The sequence below is a fragment of the Phacochoerus africanus genome, chromosome 1 (assembly GCF_016906955.1).
Source record: "Phacochoerus africanus isolate WHEZ1 chromosome 1, ROS_Pafr_v1, whole genome shotgun sequence".
NCBI lineage: Eukaryota > Metazoa > Chordata > Mammalia > Artiodactyla > Suidae > Phacochoerus > Phacochoerus africanus.
Window position 1 is genome coordinate 82,533,944 of NC_062544.1, and position 21,988 is coordinate 82,555,931.

Consider the following 21,988-nt stretch of genomic DNA (forward strand, 5'->3'; position numbering starts at 1 on the left):
TGGTAAATTTTTTCTTATATTAAGTTTCACCAATTAAAGAAATACTTTTTTCCATATTTACCTTTACTCCTTTTTTTCCCACACGACCATAGCCTGGGATGCCATAATCACCCTGTGAACAGAACAATTCATTTCAATTTCTCAAGAGTGTAAATTAATTGTAATCTATACTGGGGTGATTACGGTGTCAGAAGAAAAGCATTAGGGACTTCCAAATGGAGGGGATCTAATCAGTGACCTTGAATATGCATGTTGCTTGGTCTTCCACAATTTTTGGTATGTGCCCTGGTACTTCTTCGGCCAGCTCTGCTTTGCAGAGATTGCAGAAGACAGAGGGGTGGTCCCAGGTGCTTCACCTGATGGTATCAGCCCCCTTCTTTTTACTGAGCCCTTGGAGCTACAAAAGATATGATTCTTAAAACCTCATACCTGCTTTCCTCTCTGTCCAGTTGGACCCACTGGCCCTGGGTCTCCAGGAATTCCAGACTCTCCCTAGTGAGTGAGACAAGAAGAGCCTCAAATCAGTAAAAATTAAATCTGGCTCCTTCCCTAGGATGCCCTCTAGTTGGCAACACCCAGGGTTCTCAGTGAGGGGAGGATGATCAATAAGGACAGCGGGTATAGGAAAAAAATAATGATCTTCTCCAAGGCAAGCAAGAAACACCAGCACAGCCCAAGGCTGGACTCAGCACTGCTCTGCCAGTGCTACAGAGGACTGAAGGAGAAGGGCAAGGGGAACAATTTACTCTGGGGAAAGTGGATTCACTTGCTGATTTATTTGCCCATCCAACAATTATTTATTGTCCCAGAAAGGGAACTGCTGACCATGACCAATGTGGTTCTGCCCTCACCAAGCATACTCTGGTTGGAAAGGAAGACAATTAGAGAGACAATTGTACACTATGTCATAAAGTCCAGGGTGCTATGGCAGCAGAGAGAAGGGACTCGAAGTCAGATTTTGTGGGGCTGGCAGGCTGGCAGCAGGGATGCTGAGGCCTAAAGGATGAGTCGTGTGAACTGGAAAAGGACCAGGGGAGGAGTGAGAATGTCCCAGGATGTGGGAAGGCATTGGTGAGAAGTCTGAGCAGGCACATGGGAGGGAGAAGGGCTAGGAAGCCTTATAATTAAACAGGATCAAAGAACCTTCTAAACTACTGGAAAGAGGTGTTGGAGATTTTCCTAAGGGCCACTGGGAAGTTAAGACCAGTGATGTAATTTGTGGGGTTCAAATGAAAGCACTAGCCCTTTACTCAAATGTGAAGACTTTCCAGATGGTGATAGCAAAGCGTGAATCCAAGCACAGGCCCCTCTAGGCAAGGCCCCCTGTGTGACTGCATGGGTCCCAGGCCCCCAAAGCTGGCTCTAGGGGAAAGAGCTGTGAAAGGTTTTGAGCAGGGGTGTGAGATTTTGAACAGGCCAATGGCCTGCTCTCTAACCATCTCCAACAGGACCACTTCCAAGAAGGCAGATTGAGTTAGACTGAGAACTGCATGTACCAATAGGTTTGAGTTTCTGACACCTCCCCCTCCAAGCCTCTAGCCGACTCTGCCACTAACTGAGATTTTTTCAGAGTTGTTTCATGGTTGGTGAGTAAACTGTGTCTCTCCCAGTGAAAATGGGGCCATTTCACAGAGACGTAAGCAATTAGAAATTCTTTACTCAATAGAAGGAAAAGAATATATTGGCAGGAAGCTGGTAGGTGATTGATGGTGCCTGTATAATGAGACAAATTAACACGAAAAATCAAGAAGAAAATGGAGCCACTCTTTTCTCAGTATTTGAAATCTGTAAGAGATAACGCTTACCTTTTTCCCCAAAAGGCCAGGCCTTCCAACACTCCCTTTATCTCCTGCTGGCCCAGGAGCACCCTAAATGAAAACAGGAAACACAGATGTTGGCCCTTGCAACAATTCTTACAAAACCTTTTAGATTAGTTTTACTTTTCTTCATGTCCTTTCTAATAATTCCTTGATGCCTCCTTGACAAGAGGTCAGCCACCCAGAAAGAGAAACCTCTGGGTGGTAAGCAGATGACCTGGGCCACAGTCCTGGTTAGGGCACCCCAAGTTTTCATCTGCAGGGATGCTGCTAGTCCATATGGGACCTTAGTGAGGAATAGAAAAGGCCTTAGTTTTGACACAATACACTTTATTTCTGAATGTGGCAATTTTCTGGTAATGGATGGATTGTGTTAGAATAAGACATATTTCTACCATTGCCAGTTCTGTGCCCCACACTATGAACAAATACAAAATGGCATGCAAAATACATTTCCAATTCCCAACCTGCAAAGGGGCCAGAGTCTTTCACAAACATGTTGGGAAGATAATTGAGCAAACATGGGTGTCCCTTGCCTTTTGAACTTTTGCTATCTGAGCTGAGGGACTGAATAGATTCAGAACATTTTTTCATGGGAATCCCTCACTATTCAAACTCTCATAACCCACCATCAGAAACTTGGGAAACAAGTAGCTTCAGAGGGTAAATTCAAAGCTAAATTTAGGAATCAAATTTGAGTAGCAAGGAATCTTTGTGGAGTCAATTTCAAATATCTATTGTCAGAATAATGTATCAGGTTCAGAAATGTTCAAGAGTCAGGAAGATCTGCACTCTTTCAAAGGCTTTCTTCAGGCTGATGAAATGGGTCTGTACTTCACAACTCAAACCCCAGGGAAGAAGAAAGGGGTTGTATAAGGAATCTGAGCTGTGCTAAAGAGTTGTCCCTAATTTGTCCCAAGCTAATCCCCAAACAAAATACTCCATATATAGATAATAGGAAATAAACTTATGTGAAGATCTTTTGGGGGAAAGCAATCGCTTCTTTTTTAAAATTGAAATATAGTTGACTTACAATGTTGTGTTAGTTTAAGATTATAGCAAAGTGATTCAGATATACAAACATAATCTAATTTTTTCAGATTCTTTTCCCTTATAGGTTATTGCAAAATATTAGGTATAGTTCCCTGTGCTATACAGTAGGACCTTGTTGGTTACCTATTTTATATACAATAGTGTGTATATATTAATCTCAAATTCCTAATCTACCCTCCACCCACCTTCACCCTTTGGTGATTGTAAGTTTGTTTTCTATGTCTGTGAGTTGAAGATGTTTTTGAAGCAAGAGGGAAATGAAGGTTGGAGACCACTTGATGGTACCATCTGAGTCACTCACCTGAGGTCCTTTGTGCCCCTCTCTTCCTTTCTCTCCTTTTCTGCCAGGAAGTCCATGTAGCCCCTTTGGTGGTAGCAAAAGAAACATAATGCAGTCAAGTCAAATGAAAATTGACTTTCTTCATTAGTGCTTTTGAAACATCCACATGGAAAAGTACTGGTGCAGCCCTTCAAGCATCTTTAACTCCAAGACTGCACATGTCTCAGAAAAGGAATTGAGGGGCAACCTTGGCTGAGTGGAACAGCGCTTATGAAGGAATTCCCTGCCTAGGTATGAGACCTCATACCTCTGGCAGGGGGAGTGAAAGAGAGGCTAAGAGGAGAAATAAAACCCATAGAAGAGGGAAGTAAGATATGAACAATAATCAGATGGATTCATTTGATGGGGCAGGTTACTTGGGCCAAAGTGCATCAAGGCGTAAAAGAGAGAGCAAGTTGTTTTAAATCAGCACAAAAAGACTTTTTGCAGCAGATCCTTACCGGAGGAATTGAAGCATACTCTCTGCCATAGTTCCCATCAAATGCATGGGTCTCTCACACAGAAGGAAACACTAGAGGTGTTGGTACTGATCCTCACCACTAAAGCTCCAGCTGCTCAATGCAGATGGCAGTCGAGCCACTGGACCAGCCTTGGGTCACTGCCTGAGCATCGAAAGGGCCCTGGAAGAGCTCAGGTAATGTCACCTCTCTCCCTACAAAATCTGGGGATAGATTGAGGCTGGTTCCATGGTTATTCATTCTAGAAGGCACATGAACTGTTTAAGAGAATCCCAAATTCTAGCATAGTATTAATAATCTGGAACTTTTTAGAGAAAAAATGAACTCCTTGTAAAGGTCTTAGAATAGACACGTCTGTAGAAGTAGGCCCTTTCAGACAAGTTCAGGTTTAAAGTGGGCTCCTTTAGGTGACTAAATACCCGTGGTTGTCAAGCTGTTCTCTAGGGATGTCATGTCATGTTTCTGATGTGGAAGAGTAACAGCGATTTTCTGACTCCAGTGCCCACCTCAATAAGGATATGACCAAGAAAGCACAATGATAAAGCCCCACTGGTGATAAAGCCCTCACATAAAGCCCCACTGGTGACCTTTCAGAAGCACTTCCACCCTTGTGGGGTTAGCTTGGGGTGACATGAATAACAGTTTCTAGTTCCTAACTTTACTTCATGGGAGTTTGTGTGCAGGAAAACCAATCTGTTGATCCCGATAATGGTTACTTATGTAGTATCAAGACCTTACTAATTTGTTCTTACTAAAATGCAGACACCACACAGGGTACACACAAGAGCAAGACTTTTCTCTATCAGTCAGCTACAAATTTTGATGGAGCAAAATCACCCGCCTACAATGGAAAATGTAGAATCCCAGAGACACATACCATGGAGGAGAGCATGGACAGCTTCCAATCATCTCAATTATTTATTTATCTATACTGATCTACCCATTATCTTCCCATCAGAATAGCACATTTTTTATCAGTATTTATAAATATTCCAACATACCTGGAGCCCTATGAATCCTTCGGTTCCTGGTGCACCTTCAGGTCCAGGGTTCCCTGGTTCTCCCTAATGGAGAAGTTTTCAATGTTAAGATTCTCTCCTTATGGTTTGCATATAGGTTTCCTCTTACAGTACCTAGTGCTACAGGGCATGGTACCCAGGAACTGTTTTGTCTGACTCTTGGATCCTGCTCTACTTTGCCTAGGACTGGACTCTTGCACACTGCCTAAGAAGTGAACTCCAGGTCATTTCTTATGCTAATGCAGAATTTCACTCTTTTGCAGTGCATGTGAGAAACACGGACTGTGGGACTGAGGCATGTGTGAAGGAGGCTTGCCTTAGGTCAGGGTCATCCTGTGCCTGGCAGCCCAGCTGATGAACACTTGGATCCCACAGTCCAGTTAGCAGGGCTCACGTCCAAGGCTTGGCACTTCCTATAACACTCCATCAAGCGCTAACTCATTGGCATTTGATGAGAGACACCTCCCTGGCCCCACTTCCCACAAAGGACAGGAAAGGAGGGATACTCACCGAGGGCCCCTGGACCCCCCTCTGGCCTTCTCTTCCCTGGATCAGAAAAGGCAAAGGGTTAGTGCATGAGTGTCTGGATGGAGGCTTCTGGAGGCAAACAGGCCTGTCTTGTTCCCCGACAGACAGAGTAATGGGTGGCTGGCACTCTCCAAAGATGAGTTTAATTATTACAAACTAACATTTGGGGGATTGATTGCAAACCAATCTAAAAGTCAGCTCCAGCCTGACAACCCTGACAATGATCCAGAAGGCTGTCTAGAGAATCAAATCATCCAAAGCACCTGTCTGATACCTTCCCTCTCCAGCAAATCCCACAAAGTACTGTCTGCCAATGGGAGGTTTCCAGTGTGAGAATAAGATATGCTTTATCCATCTCTCTGTCCTGGGCCCCTGATTGTATATTTGGGGAGAGTGAAAAATCTTTATATCCAGGGATACACAGGGGGTTCCTGGGTATGTCTGTGCGGCATTCTCCAAGGAGGAAATGGATGATGGGCAGCTCTGTGCTGGTCCAAATGCCACCCTTAGGGTTATGTGAGAAGCTGGTCTGAAGCTGAAATCCATCTGCACCTGTCCAGAAGTGACTTCACGTTGCCAGCTCAGGCTCTCCACCTAGTGGCTGTCTCTCTTTTCCAGAGGGTAGCCAAGCGCAAAGAAGATCCAGATCCTAAGTATTTTCCCTAAACAGCTGTGATGAGGTCTGTGCCTCCCACCCCTGCCTCTTTGAGTGAGCTGTGGAATAGCTCATCCATCAACTTACTTTGTATGGTGATAAACTATGATTATTTTATGTACAAAGCAAACACCTAAAATTTTTATACCTTCGTTCAGAAAGGTGGCCATGGAAATTGTTATTTCAGCATGGCTGCTTTCTTTCAACTGCCCAGCTTCTAAAGTTCCTTAGAACCAACCACCTGACCAAGAACCAGCACCACCAGTTTGGCTGATGATTAGAATTCCTCCATGGAGCTTCTGCCCCTTGATTCAGGTATTCTTTGTTTTATTAATTAATTTATTTTTATTTTTCAGGGCCACACGTGCAGCATATGGAAGTTCCCAAGCTAGGGGTTGAATAGGAGCTGTAGCTGCCAGCCTATACCACAGGCACAGCAACAAGAGATCCAAGCCATGTTTGTGACCTACACCACATCTCACAGCAACACCAGATCCTTAACCCACTGAATGAGGGCAGGAATTGAACCCACATCCTCATGGATACTAGTTGGGTTCATTACCACTGAGCCACAGGAACTCCAGGTACTCTTTGCTTTTAAAATGCAAACACCCTTTGGGAGGAGTTATTCGCTGTAACTTGTCAGCTTGGCCCTTCATGTGACTCACACAACTCTTGACAGAGAACAAACTGTGGATAAAGTTTGAAGCTACTGTTTCCATACTGTCTCCATTAAAAAAAAAAAAAAACCTAGGAGTTTACTGGTGGCTTAGTGGTTAAGGATATGGCATTGTCACTGCTGTGGCTCAGGTCACTGCTGTGGTATGAGTTTGATCCCTGGCCTGGGGCACAGCAAAAAAAAAAAAAAGTAAGGATACAACAGCTTTCATTCTGTATATAGACAGTGTAGTACTATGGTTAGGGACATGTCTTCAGAAGTCAGACAGCCTTGATCTCTGCCCTTCAAAGCCTGTGTGGCACTGAACAATTGTACAATAAACCATAGTTGAGCTAGTTAGGAGTCCAAATCCTGGAGTAAGACTTCCTGGGTTCAAACCCCAGCCCCACCATTTACTGCCTATCCTGATCCTGGGCAATCTGGCCAGGGTTCCTTGAATTTTCTCATCTCTAAAATTTTCTCATCTGCTATAATAACAACATCTACAAGGCAGAATTGTTAAGAGGATTAAATGAATTAATATTTGAAGGTGATTTCATCAGGACCTGGCACAAAAGAGGTTCTCCAGAAGTATAAAGACTATTATTTACAAGTATTCTTTGTGCCTTGACAGGCCAAGGCAATGTGCCTGGAATGTGGTTTCAAATGCTGTGGCTCTTAGTACATGGATCCATAGCTCTGTCAACAACTGGGACAACAAAGAATTTATATAAGTTCCGTCATGCAGGAGGAGGTGTGTTAGGCCTGCTTGTGTTCTTAGAATCTGTCATCTAACCTCTGACCACCATAGAGAATTATGGCCTTCACTGTGGAGGCGAGGGAGCAGATAGAAAAGCTCATTGTCTTATATCTGTTCCCTTGTTTAATTCAAAAAGATGAGATGGGTGGGAGAGCGCCTGAAGACAGTAGAGGGAGACAGAGCTTCCTGTCCTTGGAGGGACTTCAAGTCATTGGCTGGTTTGTCTGAGTAATTACCCCCCACCCCACCCTCACCCCCACCCCCGCATCTCTTTTCAAAAAGTGCCTGATTGTTGGTGACAGCTATTTCAAACTAAAAGTATTTTCTCCTAAACCAACAAAAATACATATTTATCCTCAAAGTTTATAGCATTTAGTTCATCTTGCTGCTCTCCTGCTTCCTCTGATTAATTTTAATTATTTTGTGTGGAAGAGAGGGCAAAGTCCCAAAGAATTTCACCAGAAGCACAGGGAGGCTTACGCCATTGAACCGTACCTCCTTTTCCTTAAGAACTATGAGTCAAGATAAACAAAGGCAAGAGGAATTAAAACATTTATCCCCTATCTATCCCAGAGAAAAAGGCAATTGGCCACAGCTTTCAAAATGGTAAGAAGAGGTCCAAGTTTGTAACAGCAAGGGAAGCCAAGTACTTTCAGTGTCCTCTTGAACAAAACTCAGGGCCAAATCCAGGATGTTGTGCATTATCTCATTTTATGATCTCTGTTCTGAGAGCATGATGAAGGGGCTTCTAACACATTATAAATATCCTCTCTAACTTCAGTAGTCCACAAAGAGAAAAGTGATTTCTTGGTTGTTCCTTCAAAAGAAGGGGAAATCCAACATTTCTGTTTCAGGCTTGATATCACATGGGATGCTCTAAAATTACCCTACGATCTCAAGGTTGCCACTGGCTTGGCCCTAGTTGCCAGTGTTTTAGTTCATCCACGAAGAATTTATCTGTGATTCTTCTTTCCCACTGGCAACATATAAAGAGGAAGAGGATTTGTTTACCTACTCATTGGCTCTCTTCAAAGATATTTACAAGCTTCTGGAAGGTGGGACGGGAAAGGCAGATGGTCACAATGGTTCTCGACCTGGGGCAATTTGTCCCCCACTATCCCCCACTACCCCTGACTGATACTTGGCAAGGTCTGCAGGCAATTTTGGATGTCACAACTGGGGGGAGCGGGTGCTACTGACATCTAATGGGTAGAGAGCAGGGATGCTGCAAAACATCCTATAATGCACAGGACAGCCCTAACAACAGAGAATTCTCCTGCCTCAAATGATAGCAGTGTCCCTGTGTCAGCTCTGGATCAGCTGACTCTGCTGCAACACATATTCTGAATGCCTCTGTGGGATCTTCAGGTGATAGGAGGGGAAATAAAAGTCCACGGAAATACTTACCCTGCTTCCTTTGGGACTAGGACTGCCTTGTGTTCCTTTCTGGCCAGTTTTACCCTAGAAATACAATGATTCACCCTCAAGATTATAAGGCAAGAGATTCTGAATAAATGACAAAGGCACCAGCCTCAAAATTTCAAGCACTGGAGTTCCTGTCATGGCTCAGCAGAAATGAATCTGATTAGCATCCACAAGGAAGCAGGTTCAATCCCTGGCCTCTTTCAATGGGTTAAGGGACCAGTTTGCTGTGAGCTGTGATGTAGGTCGCAGACGTGGCTCAGACCTAGCGTTGCTGTGGCTGTGGTGTAGGCCACCAGCTACAGCTCTGATTCGACCCCTAGCCTAGGAACCTCCATATGCTGCAGTGTGGCCCTAAAAAGACAAAAAAAAAAAATGTTCAAACACTAATGAAATAGAATAAATGTGTCATACCAGCATCTTTCTAAATATTAACACTACTGGGTACTAATCCATTACAGAGGAAAAGGTATAGCAACATGCATTGCTATGACAAGTTCCCCATAAAATAATATCACCTGCCAGGAACTTAATAATTTTGCCCATAGAAGTGTAGTCGTCTACAGATATGTCTTATCTTAAGAAAATAAGGCTCTCCTGGAGTTCCCATCGTGGCTCAGTGTTTAACAAACCTGACTAGGAACCATGAGGTTGCAGGTTCGATCCCTGGCCTTGCTCAGTGGGTTAAGGATCCTGCATTGCCGTGAGCTGTGGTGTAAGTCACAGACACGGCTCGGATCTGGTGTTGCTACGGATTTGGTGTAGGCCGGCAGCTATAGCTCTGATTAGACCCATAGCCTGGGAATCTCCATGTGCCGCAGCCCTAGAAAAAGACGAAAAAAAAAAAAAGAAAATAAAAGAAGCCTCTTTTAAATGTTAACTTAAGGATGACTGTACAAAAAGGGTTATATATTTTAATAAATAATTAATTTAGGAAAACCTCAGCTTAATAACAGAATTAATTCACTAATATGTGTAAAATAGATCCAATTACTTGTCTTCCTTGTTCTCCTTTGGAGCCCTTTTGTCCTTTGATGTTATTGTTTTGTCCTGGATTACCCTAGAGAAAGATTTTAAAAGTACTTTAGAATCAAGAAATATCAACTCCCCACCCACAAATGGAACAATGTTCAAGAACTAAGCTAATTTAAGTAATGAGGGGTATGAGAAAATTCTCCATATTTGAAATTTACAGATTTTTTTAAATGAAAGTAATATTTCCTCAAGTCTGAAGGAGGTTTAGTGATAAATGAAGAATTACAAGAGTTTCTGCTGAAGTTATGGTGATTTTTCCCTTTCTGTATTGGCAGCTTTACTGATGCACTAGTCTAAACATGCTTATGTCACTCACTCAAAGGTGCAGTTAAGATTCCCCTGCAAACAGGGGATCTGCATGATAAGAAGCCCAAGCAGCAAAATTATGGAAATTTCATCCCCAAAGGAACTTGAAAGTCTCAAGAAACATAAGGATGAATAAGATGGAGTTTTAGTTCCTATCTCTGAATTTTTAATATAATCAGCACAGATAGGATGCAGGTTTTTCCCAAACATGTAAGACTTGGTCAACACCAACTACCCCCCTCCCAAGATATGCCTTTGCCCATGGATTCCCAAGAGACACAAGAGAAAGGAGAGAGGAAATGTGAGGCCTCAACATGATTCAGAGCCACCCGGGCCCCAGTAGCTTACAGGATCTCCTGGAAAGCCCTTCTCCCCATATCCCCCAGGGGGGCCTCTGGAACCTGGGCTGCCCTGAAAAAAATAAAAAAAGCGTCTGAGTCAGCTTGTAGGAGGGTGTTGAAATGTCCAGTGTTGTGATGTTTGGTGGGAAGAAAATCAATCAGGCAAAATTATCCATGTTCCTCTATCCTAACCTGGTCCCCTTAGACCTCTCAAGCAGTACAAGTCTAGTTTTTTGTTGTTGCTATTTTTGTTTGTTTGTTTTTTGGCCATGCCACAGCATGTGGAAGTTCCAGAGCTAGAGATGGCACCCGAGACACAGCACCAACCCAAGTCGCTCCAGTGACAACGCCAGATCCTTAACCTGCTGTGTCACAAGAGAATGCCCACAAGTCCAATTTTAAGCCTATGGTCAGGATTATTTGTAACGAGGCTGGGAAATGGGAAAACTTCTCATGGCCCAGCAGAGCACTGCCTGGCTGAATTTTCTGCAGAGATGGAAATGTTCTCTGTCTTCACTGTCCAGTATGGTAGGCTGTGCAGAACATGAGGTGAGACTTGGGCAACTGAAGAGCAGAATCTTTCATTTTAGTTAATTTGAATTTAAATAGTCACATATTGCTAATAGGCATCATATTGGACATCCCAGCCAATCTAGCAACTTCTGACATCTGTAATTAAATGCCCACTAGAAACCTCCTCTGGAATGTTCCATTGTCACCTCAAACTCAATTGTTCCCAACTAACCCAAGCCAGGATCCTTGCAGGCATTTTAACTGATGTCGATTAATATACATATGTATGTATATACATATATAGAACCTAAAAGTTGAGAATTATGTTTTATTTGGTGGACAAAGCTGAGAACTTAAGCTGAAGATACAGCCTCTCAGATAGCTCTGTGGAACTGCTCTGAAGAGCCAAGCAGAAACCAGGATATATAGGAGTTTTTGCAACAAAGACCAGGTAGTTGGAACCTCAAAAGATAACTATTAATTAAAGAACCAAATATCTTGAGTTAAGGAATTTAGTGCATTGCTATGTGTGGGAAGATGCAAGAGTCTGGGCTCACTGAAATCATTCCTTAAAATGCACCTCAGCTCTGTGGGGCCTGTGATTTCTCAGCTTGAGTTCCCTCAGTGATCACTGTTGGGGCAGCTGTAATGTGATGGCTTGATGGCAGGCAACACTTTTTCACTGACACTGACTTCTCATTTCCTGTTCTGCTGGTTACTCGAACCTGGATATCTTATATCCTAGAGCCAGAAGTAGGGTGAGACAAACAAGGTACCTCTGGTGCAAAATTTAGGGAGGCAGTCACTCTTTGCATAACTCTGAGAAGGAGTGCTTCCTTAAATTCTGCATACTGGGGAATTCCCATTGTGGCTCAGTGGGTTAAGGACTGGTTGAAGTCTCTGTGAGGATGGGGGTTTGACCCCTGGACTCGCTCAGTGGGTTAAGTATCCTGCCATAAGCTGTGGCATAGGTCACAGATATGGCTTGGATTCCATGTTGCCATGCTGTGGTACCGGCCTCAGTTGCAGCTCTGACTCAACTCCTAGCCTGGGAACTTCCATATGCCATAGATGCTGCCATAAAAAGAAAAAAATAATCTGCACACTAGGTAGGGCCTCACTCCACTCTGGACCCTGTTACCTCCTTAACGTCTGTTCTCAAGCTACATCACTTCCCACCTTGATTATTACAGATCTGCCTTTCATCTTTGCCTTGTATCTATGCCATCCCTAACAAACCCTCCACACAAATATTTAGAAATATTTCAGTATGCCATGAAATATTTCTAAAATGCAAATCTCATTATCATCTCCCTACTTAAAATTTTTCAAAGGCTCCCCTAGCTTAATGGCTAAAATCCAGATTCCTCCTTACTGGCTCACTAGTGCCTTCCCCAGATCTTCCCACCACCTTTTGAACCTCACCTCCCTCTACCTATACTCTAAAGCTCACACCAGGCAAGAAAAACCTGCAGGCCCCCCAAGCCTCCACGTCTTTGCTTATGCGTTCCCTCCCTCTGGGATGCCCTTCCTCTACATTTGCTAATTCCTATTCATCTCCATCTCAGGGATGATTTCCTCCAGGAAGATTTCCTGCACTCCTTCTCCAACCTGTGGAATTAAGTGTCCTTCTCTGCGTGCCCACGTAGTTGCCCATCACATGGCCCCAACCACAGGCTGTGTCGTCATTAGTCTCCCCAACTACACCAGAGGATCCTTGAGGACAAGGACGGTCTGGCTCATCTCTGAGTCTTTAGCATTTAACTTAGTGCTCAACACATGCCTGGTATTAAAAAGTATTTGATGAATCAGTGAATCAGGACATAAAAGCAGAGCTGCTTAGAACCAAGCAGGCACATATTAATGAGTGTTGAAATGAATTAAAAATTTAAAAATGTTTCACTGTGATTTGTTATACTAAGGACACCAAAATAATTTTGTCTCTTTCTCTTGCTTTTATGTTCTGACACAATAAAGAGAACACAGAAGCTGATGAGAGGCAAACGCCTTCATTTGCAGACTCTGAAAAACATGCCAGTAGAAGACCCCTCTAAGCTTTGAATCTTTCTAGCTGGAAAGTCTTGAAAATTGCACAGTTACCCTCTTACTCCAAATGAGGATGAAGCATCTATTCAGTGGTCATTGGTCTCAATGTGTGGTTAAATAGGCTGTCAAATTTATCCCTAATAACTTCTGACACACAACAATTAAGACTATCTCTGACACAAATTCTCCTTCTTTAATGTACTGAAAAGTGTTACCTGGGATCCTTGATCACCTTTTTCTCCTTTTTTTCCAGGAAACCCATGAAAGCCCTAAAAGAAGACAAGGAAAAACCAAATACCCATTAGAGAAATACATCAATCTCATGATGATTCTGTGGTACTCTAGGAAAATGGGCTTACCTCTTCCCCATTGAGTCCATCAATCCCATCATCTCCATGTTCTCCCTAAAAGACAAAGATAGGCAGCATTCAGGTCAAGGGAGATCTCTGCCACATGCTTATCAGGAAACTAACCACATTACAGAATGAAATTTGAGAAGTAATTACAGTACCTTATATCCAGAAAATCCTTTGGCTCCCTGTAAAAAATTAAATATCTTTCACTGTCATGTCAAAGAATGTGGATTCATAGACTATTGAGGCAGGAAGGGGCTGCATCCACAAATAGCAATTGTGTATATCTTTTTTTAATTTTTAAAAATTTTTTTGGTCTTTTTTTTTGTCTTTTTAGGGCCACACCTGCAGCATGTGGAGGTTCCCAGGCTAGGGGTCCAATCGGAGCTGTAGCTGCTGGCCTACACCACAAGCACAGCAATGCCAGATCCGAACTGTGTCTGTGACCTACACCATAGCTCATGGCAATGCCAGATCCTTAACCCACTGAGTGAGGCCAGGGATTGAACCCACAAGCTCATGGTTCCTAGTTGGATTCATTTCCACTGTGCCGTGAAGGGAACTCCATGATTGCATATTTCTTTAGTTGCTTTTGGCAACATAATCACAGAGAAGTTATAGGTGGAATTTAATTAATGCATAAAACTTTTTGAAATAACTAAGTAGACTTACTCGGCAAAGGAGGAAATGAACATGCAATTGAAGAAAGGGAAAGAGGGAAGGGAATGACAGCAAAGGGAAGGGATGGAGGAGGAGAGAGAGAGGATGTCCGAGAGAAATCAAAATAAAATATTTACCTTCAGTCCTCGCTCCCCTGGACATCCTATGATCCCTCTACTTCCTTGGGGTCCAGTGTCTCCTCGTATGCCCTAAGAAAAGAGACCCAAAGGTATTCAAAGTGACTCCCTTGCCAGAAGCCACCAGTTATTTATTTTTTAAGAATGGAGAAGAGTGGCTGTGCACTCTGAACTCTAGACAAAGCAAACTCTCCTGCAAACTCATTAATTAACTCTGTTTTTCCTCTCAATTCAAACATTGTCCCCTCAGGGCTTCCTTACAGAGCCAAGATCACAGAGAGGTGCAGGATGAGTTCAGTGGCTTCCCTGCTCTCATCAGAAAGCACAGCCAAAGGTCTGAAGTCTTGGGAGTTTGGAATTAGCAGATGCAAACTATCATACATAGGATAGATACATAACAAGGTTAGGTTCTACTGTATGGCACCAGGAACCATATTCAATATCATATGATAAACCATAATGGAAAAGAATATTAAAATATGTATGTATATATATACATATATATGTATATATATTAAAATACGTATATATATGTGTGTGTGTATATATATATCTGAATCATTTGCTATACAGTAGAAATTAACACAACATTGTAAATCAACTACACTTCAATAAATTATGAAACAAAATAGAAAAAACAACAAAAAAAACCCCAAAGGTTTGAAGTCGCATCATTTTGTTGCCACATTCCAAATACTCCATTGATATATGTTGGCCCTGACACGTAGCCCAGGCCCTAATGCTGGCCTAGAAAAGTCAGCATTGCTGATGGCAGAGAAGCAAGCTGGTGTCAGGGGACTGAAGCCGAGTAGATGCAGCTGATAGGAAGAGACATTGCCCCAAGCCAGTGCTCATGGGAAGGCCTGCCAGGTTAAAGATGCCCTAAGTCAGATCATTCACATAGTGAAAAGCACTCAAGGTCAATGACATGTGCATCTCCAAGGAAATATTTAAACGTAAGTAAGTGCTAGAGTGAAATGAACCTTGAGATGAGAACAATGGTGTGTTCCCTGAGAGCAGGAAACCCTAAATGTCTTTCTGCTTTGTCCCTGGTGCCCAGCTCAGATCTGGGTGCACAGAAGGTGCTAAAGTTTTGTTGCATGGATAAATACTCCTTTGGCAATGAACTTCATTCTTTCTTTCCTGGTAGGTGAGGGGAGAGGTGATATTCCTTTTGCCTGCTTTGCTCTCTTTATTCAGATTATTCCCAGTAAAAGCAGAAGGCCTTGCCCATGACTACAGGTTGCTAAGAGAAACTAAATTTCCCCACTGGCTGGACTGTCGGTCATGGGCTCACAGCCAGGCAGTGGGGGACACACTAAAAACCCTCCCTGGCTGGCTTGGTGGGCTCCATGATTCCTCTGCAGGCACAGGGCAGGTAAAATACTGTCTTAGAGGAATTTATAAGTGTTTCCAGATATGGAAATCGTGGGTCAAGAAGTTGCACATCTTGTTCCAGGCAAAGGTAGGTGAGCCTACTCCTTGCTCCCCCCCAAGTTGGTTTAGCAAGTGCCTCATGATCCAGGCATGGAAAAGGGAAAAAAGAAAAGCAATGCACTTCCCCCTACCCCAGACTTCAAAAAATATACAAAGCCCATCCTAATTATTTCCTTCTGGAAGATGAAGCTTTTTATGAAAAAGGGAATGTGTAAGTGTGGTGGGGTGTGGGCCCCCAAAACTTACAGGGTCTCCATCCTCTCCCCTGTGCCCTCTGCTGCCTTTCAGACCTTGAAAACCCTAGGGGGAAAGAGAGAAAAGTCCATTTTAGTCATCTTCCATCAATTCAAACATGTGACATCATTAGGCATTTCAGGCAAGTCTCTCCCTCCAACCTGATTGTGTGGCTATGAGTCTGAGGAGACATGGATGACCTCTGGGGCTAGCTTTTGTCCTTGCTCTCAGTTTGGAATCCTTCTGCAGAGGTGGCCCTCCCATTCCCCACCTTCCTTCCCCCCACCAAAGGTTGATGTTGGAACCACTGTGCAGCTCAGCTCGGGATTTCAGAGCCAGCCCTATACATGGGGGATTTGCACAGAGGATAGCAGTGGCCACCAAAACACTTTCAGCAAGAAAATTCTGACATTTCCAAAGGGATCATCTTATTTTCTGCTTTTTATGAGAGCTCAAAAAAGAATATGCCCTTCTCTCAGCAATGTTGCTTATATTTAAATGGTGATCATCTCTCTGTGGTTTAACTGCCTTATAGTTAATTTGTGGCAAGAATTTCATTTGAAGTTTGCTTTCCTTACCCTCTAACAAGGGGCTTGCTGTCTGCTATTGGGGGGTTGTGCTCTTGGAACAGAATTCTAGTACAGAGCAATGTAATAAGAGAGGAATTGTGCTAATCAAAACATCACAACTCAGTAAAAAGTCAGGGGGAGGGATAAATTAGGAGTTTGGTATTGACACATGTACACTACTATATATGGCTATACATGGACAGTTACATCACACATGTACACTACTATGTACTATGTATAAAGTAGGTAACCAACAAGGTCTTACTGGATGGCACAGGGAACTTATACTCAGTATTTCATAATAACCTATAAGGGAAAAGAATCTGAAAAAGAATACACATACACACACACACACACACACACACATATGTATAATTGAATCACTTTTCTATACTTATGAAACAGACACGACACTATAAATCAACTTTATTTCAACAAAAAATAAATTAATTAATTTTAAAAATAAATTTTAAAAAACTCAGTAAGCTGTCTAAGATCAATTATCCTTCCCTAAGGATGGACAATGCAGGATTCAGGAGCAAGACTTGTATTTGAGCTCTTAAAATAAAACAAACCAGACTCCTTTTCATTGGGAGATCTAAACTGCATTTGAAAAGGTGAATAAAAGTAAATAAAATATAAAGGTAAAATAAAATATAAACTATAAAATTAAAATAAAATACAATTTTTACATCTGTGTAGCTACCTCCCAGGCCAAGAAATAGGACATCACTGGTACTCAAGACAACGCAGCTTCCCCGACCACGAAACACTCCATCTCCCCTGGGAACACACTCTTACTTTTATGATAATACTTCCTGCCCTTTTAAAATATTTCACTACTTAATTATTCATCCCAAGACACTATAGTTTAGTTTTGTCTATTTTCAAACTTTTTATAAATGAAATCATGCCATACATATTCTCCCACATTTTGCTTTTATGAGGGCCATTACTTTGTTTGTAAAATTGATCCCTGTTATCATGTAAAGATGTAGTTCATTCATTTTCTTTACCTTAGCACATTCTATTGAATTAAAATACCATGATACATTTACCTATGCTATTGCTATGTAATTGATCTTTTATAATGCATTCTCTTAAAGAGCTGTTACTCTGCAATGCTATGCTCTTTTTGCAGTTCAGTCACATTTCATTGCTGATGAAGTACAACTCCCCCATACCCATTTCTAACATCTCTTGCCACCATTCAAACGGTCTAAAGTGGGTACAAAAGTATAAGTTGCAAAGGCAAGGAGCAACACAACCAAGGATACATAACAGAAATGAGAGTCATTCTTAACAGTAGCATCAAAAGTGAGCACTTCTCCAACATTAAAAAAGTCTACACATAACAAATGCTGGGGAGAATATAGAGAAAAAGGAACCTTCCAATACTCTTGGAGGGAATGTAAACTAGTGTAGCCACTATGGAGAAAAGGAAAGAGTTTCCTCAAAAAACTAAAAGTAGAGCTACCGTATGATCTAGCAATCCCATTCCTGGGCACCCCAATGTTCATTGAAGCACTATTTATAATAATAAAGACATGGAGGCAACCTAAATGTCCATGGACAGATGAATGGATAAAGAAGACATGGTATGCATACAATGGAATATTACTCAGCCATAGAAATAATGAAATAAGCCATTTGCAGCAACAGAGATGGAACTAGAGATTACCATAGTAAGTGAGGTAAGTCAAGTCAGAAAGAGAAAGACAAATACCATATGATATCGCCTATATGTGGAAGAAAAAATATGGCACAAATGAACCTATCTATGAAAACAGAAATAGATTCATAGACATAAAGAGAAGACTTACAGTTGCCAAGGGATGGGAGAGGGAAGGATTGGGAGTTTGGGATTAGCAGATGCAAACTATTATATACAGAATGGATAAACAACAAGGTCCCACTACATAGCACAGGGAACTATATTCAATATCCTGTGATAAACCATAATGGAAAAGAATATGAAAAATATGTGTATATATACATATAACTGAATCACTTTGCCGTACAGCAGAAACTAATACAACATTGTAAATCAACTATTCAATAAAATATTTTTTAAAAAATGAGCCCTGGAGTTCTCTTGTGGTGCAGCAGATTAAGCATTGAAACTGCAGTGGTTTGGGTCACTGCCGTGGCATGGATTAGATTGCTAGCCTGGGAAATTCTTCATGCCAGGGGCATGACCAAAAAGGAAAACAAAACAAAATAAAACACCAAAAAAACAACTAAGCCCTTCTGATCTGGCTCATATACCATAGAATTCACACTAATGTCCCAAAGTAATTACAACAAGCAAAGGCTGCAAACCCAGCTCCTCAATATCAGCTCCAACTATACCAATCAAATCCCATTGGGTAAAATGGTGTCACAAGTGAATGATACCTTCAATGCTTGTGGTCCTCGGATCCCTGGAGCGCCTGGAGTCCCTGAACACTTGCAAAATGTACAGCAGCAAGTCCTTTCTGCAATGTTACCCTGGAAAAAAAAAAGCAAACTTGAATGAGCAACCATGACAGGGAATTTCATCATGTAAGATCTGAATTCATATAATCATAATTCACCACCTACAGCCTGTCTTCTCCCACTGGGTGAGGGGCCACAGCAAATGAGGGCTGCTTTTGGACTCAACTTTGAACAGAGGGCTCCAGGTTAGCAACATACCTTCTCAAGGAAATAACCTCTATTTATAGAAGGGGCACTGACCACACAGATGGCCACAGTCAAGTGTGCACAAAAAGTTGGTTCCTAGTTCACAGGTTCCTGTTTTCTGGGATTTCTATACCATAAACTGTTGGGGGCTTTTGGTTTGATGAGAACTTGGTTTGTTTTTTAGTTCCCTATACATTCATTCAGTGAGTAACAAAGGATGAAAGGGTGTGGGGTCTTTCATACTTTTTCATATGCTAAAAACCATATCCTGAATTTAGGCAAACAAAGCAATTTTTGGAGATTCCAATTTTTTCCCTGTGGCATTTTGAATAAATGGGTTTTTTTGTTCAGCAACTCACCAGATACTGTGATAGCATTTTGCCCAGTTCTCTGGTCCCAATGGTCAATGGAGTCCTGTAGTCAAATCCTTTTCCAAATTCAAAGCTGGAAAACTCATTATGAATGGGTGCATTTAAGGACACCACCAGCAGAGCATCAAGCCCTAGACAGTAAAAACGACCAATATAAAACCCAAGGGATTATAAAAGGATAAAAAGGAAGGAAAGACCATCCTATTTCCACTCAGTGAACATGATCTGAAGAATCAAGGGTGCAGGGGGCGGGGGCCGGATATGTGAAAATTTTCTTGACATTGAAGAACCCAGTAGCAGCTTTGCCTGCATCTTCAGTACACACACGAGACACAGGTTCCTTATTTTGGCATGAAGTCGACTAAGAAAAATTCTTCAAGAGAAGCTATTTACTAATCTTACAGAAAAACACTAGCAGAAAACTGTTTAATACCTTGCCACAAAATTGAATGCAATTCTTGGGCATTTGAAAGCATTGTTTAAGAAAGCATATTATTCATCTTCATTCGAGTTCTTCTGAAATTTTTTTAACACGGTGGTTAGTTACTCTTATTTTTAAACCATTTTTTATTGATGCATGGTTAATTTACAATGTCATGTTACTTTCACAGGCACAGAAAAGTGATTCAGCTCTATCTACATCCCTATCTATCTATCTATCTATCTATCTATCTATCTATCTATCTATCTATCATCTAGTTTCGGCCTTCCTTCCCAGTGTCTCTCATCATTTCAAACCAGCATGTACTAAGAAATAATAGATATTTTCAGAAAGAGAAGAACATAGGAACCAGATGGAAGGGGCTCCCACTCACAACCCCTAGGAAAGGACACAGAAGAGGCAAGGAAATATGAAGATATGTACTTATATATATATTTTTTTCTTTTTCAGATTCTTTTCCATTATAAGTTATTATAAGATATTAAATATAGTTTCCTGTTCTATATAGTAGTTCATGTTGGTTATCTATTTTATACATAGTTATTCTGTATAGGTTAATCTCAAACTCCTAATTTATCTGCCCCCCCATCCCCTCTGGCAATCATAAGTTTGTTTTCTATGTCTGTGAGTCTACTTCTGTTTTATAAGTTCATTTACATCATTTTTTAGATACCACATATAAGTGATATCATATGATATTTATATTTCTCTTTCTGACTTACTTTACTTAGTATGACAATCTCTAGGTCCATCCATGTTGCTGCAAATGGCATTATTTCATTCTTTGTTATGGCTCAGTAATATTCCCTTGCATATATGTACCACATCTTCTTTATTCTTTCATCTGTTGATGAACATTTAGGTTGCTTCCATGTCTTGGGCTACTGTAAACAGTGCTGCTATGAACTATGAATTTTTCCTAATGTAAATTAAATACAAAATTTGTACATTGTTCTCAAGTTATCTCCACTGCCAAACACCCTGGAAGCCTGGGGAAATCCCAGGGTGATTCCCATCTCAGCTAAAGTCCTGGCCATAACCAGGAATTTGTTTATTCACTTACTCATTGACTCACTTATTAATTTATACATTGGTCTATTTACTCTATCCATCCTTTCATTAAACAAAGAGTTGCTTACAAGGAGCCTATTAGGTACTAATAATTGTACCAGGGATACAATGGGAATAGGATAGGCATGCCCCTTCCCTCCTCAGAGGTATGGTCTATGAGAGAGGTGGACAGAGTCAGAATGGTGCTCTGAGAGGGTGGGTCAGGGTGCTGTGAGAGTCAGCAGGAGAAGCTTCTAACTCCATTTTGGAAGGTCACTGAAGGTGTCTGTGAGGAACTGATGTCTAGGCTGATCCTAAAGAATGAATGGAAATTGGTCAAGGGAAAGAACCAGATGTGGGAGATAGTGAGAAGAACTTGGGTCCACACAAAACCTGCACGTGCAGCTTTATTCATTATTGCTAAAACCTGGAGACAACCAAGATATGCTTCAATAGATGAGTGGGTAAATATACCATGGCACATCCAGACAATAAGACATTATTTAGAGGACTGAAAAAAAAATGAGCAATCAAGTTATGAAAAGACATGAAACTTAAATGCATATTACTAAGTGGAAGAAGTCACTCTGAAAAGGCTACCCACTGTATGATTCCAACTATATGACATTCTATAGAAGATAAAACTATGGAGACAGTAACAAATTAGTGGTTCCCAGGGGTTAGTGGGAAGGGAAAGATAAACAGGTAGGGCACAGATGACATTTTAGGGCAGAGAAAATACTCTGTATGATATTACCATGGTGGCCACACATCATTATACATTTGTCAAAACCTATAGAAAATACAACACCAAGAATGAACCTTCTTGTTACCTGTGGACTTTGGAGGATGTGTCAGTGTAGGTTCTTCAGTTGTTATAAATGCTCCACTAGGAAGGGGGGAATGTTGAGAGTGGAGGGGGTTATGTTTTGTGGGGGTAGGAGGTACACGAGAAATTTCTTTATCTTTTGCTCAGTTTTGCTGCAAACCTAATGCCACTGAAAAAATGAAATTTATTTATTTATTTATCTATTTATTTACTTATTTATTTTTTAGGGCCTCACCCACAGCATATGGAAGTTTCCAGGCTAGGGGTCAGATCAGAGTTACAGCTGCCAGC

The 21,988-nt window shown here is 41.6% G+C and overlaps 1 protein-coding gene across 1 annotated transcript in view; it reads right to left on the reverse strand.

The window, feature by feature from the left end:
• Window positions 1–21,988, reverse strand: part of COL6A5 (collagen type VI alpha 5 chain) — an 84,183-nt gene that overhangs the window by 58,191 nt on the left and 4,004 nt on the right. Inside the window, exons 4-19 of the mRNA XM_047768394.1 lie at window positions 19,365–19,507; window positions 18,739–18,831; window positions 15,785–15,838; window positions 14,102–14,173; window positions 13,463–13,489; window positions 13,311–13,355; window positions 13,167–13,220; window positions 10,400–10,462; window positions 9,705–9,770; window positions 8,696–8,749; window positions 5,198–5,233; window positions 4,670–4,732; window positions 3,172–3,234; window positions 1,806–1,868; window positions 430–492; window positions 62–112 (exon numbers count right to left, since the gene is read on the reverse strand). Coding sequence (XP_047624350.1) covers window positions 62–112; window positions 430–492; window positions 1,806–1,868; window positions 3,172–3,234; window positions 4,670–4,732; window positions 5,198–5,233; window positions 8,696–8,749; window positions 9,705–9,770; window positions 10,400–10,462; window positions 13,167–13,220; window positions 13,311–13,355; window positions 13,463–13,489; window positions 14,102–14,173; window positions 15,785–15,838; window positions 18,739–18,831; window positions 19,365–19,507 — 1,010 coding nt within the window. The remainder of the gene's footprint in view (window positions 1–61; window positions 113–429; window positions 493–1,805; window positions 1,869–3,171; window positions 3,235–4,669; window positions 4,733–5,197; window positions 5,234–8,695; window positions 8,750–9,704; window positions 9,771–10,399; window positions 10,463–13,166; window positions 13,221–13,310; window positions 13,356–13,462; window positions 13,490–14,101; window positions 14,174–15,784; window positions 15,839–18,738; window positions 18,832–19,364; window positions 19,508–21,988) is intronic.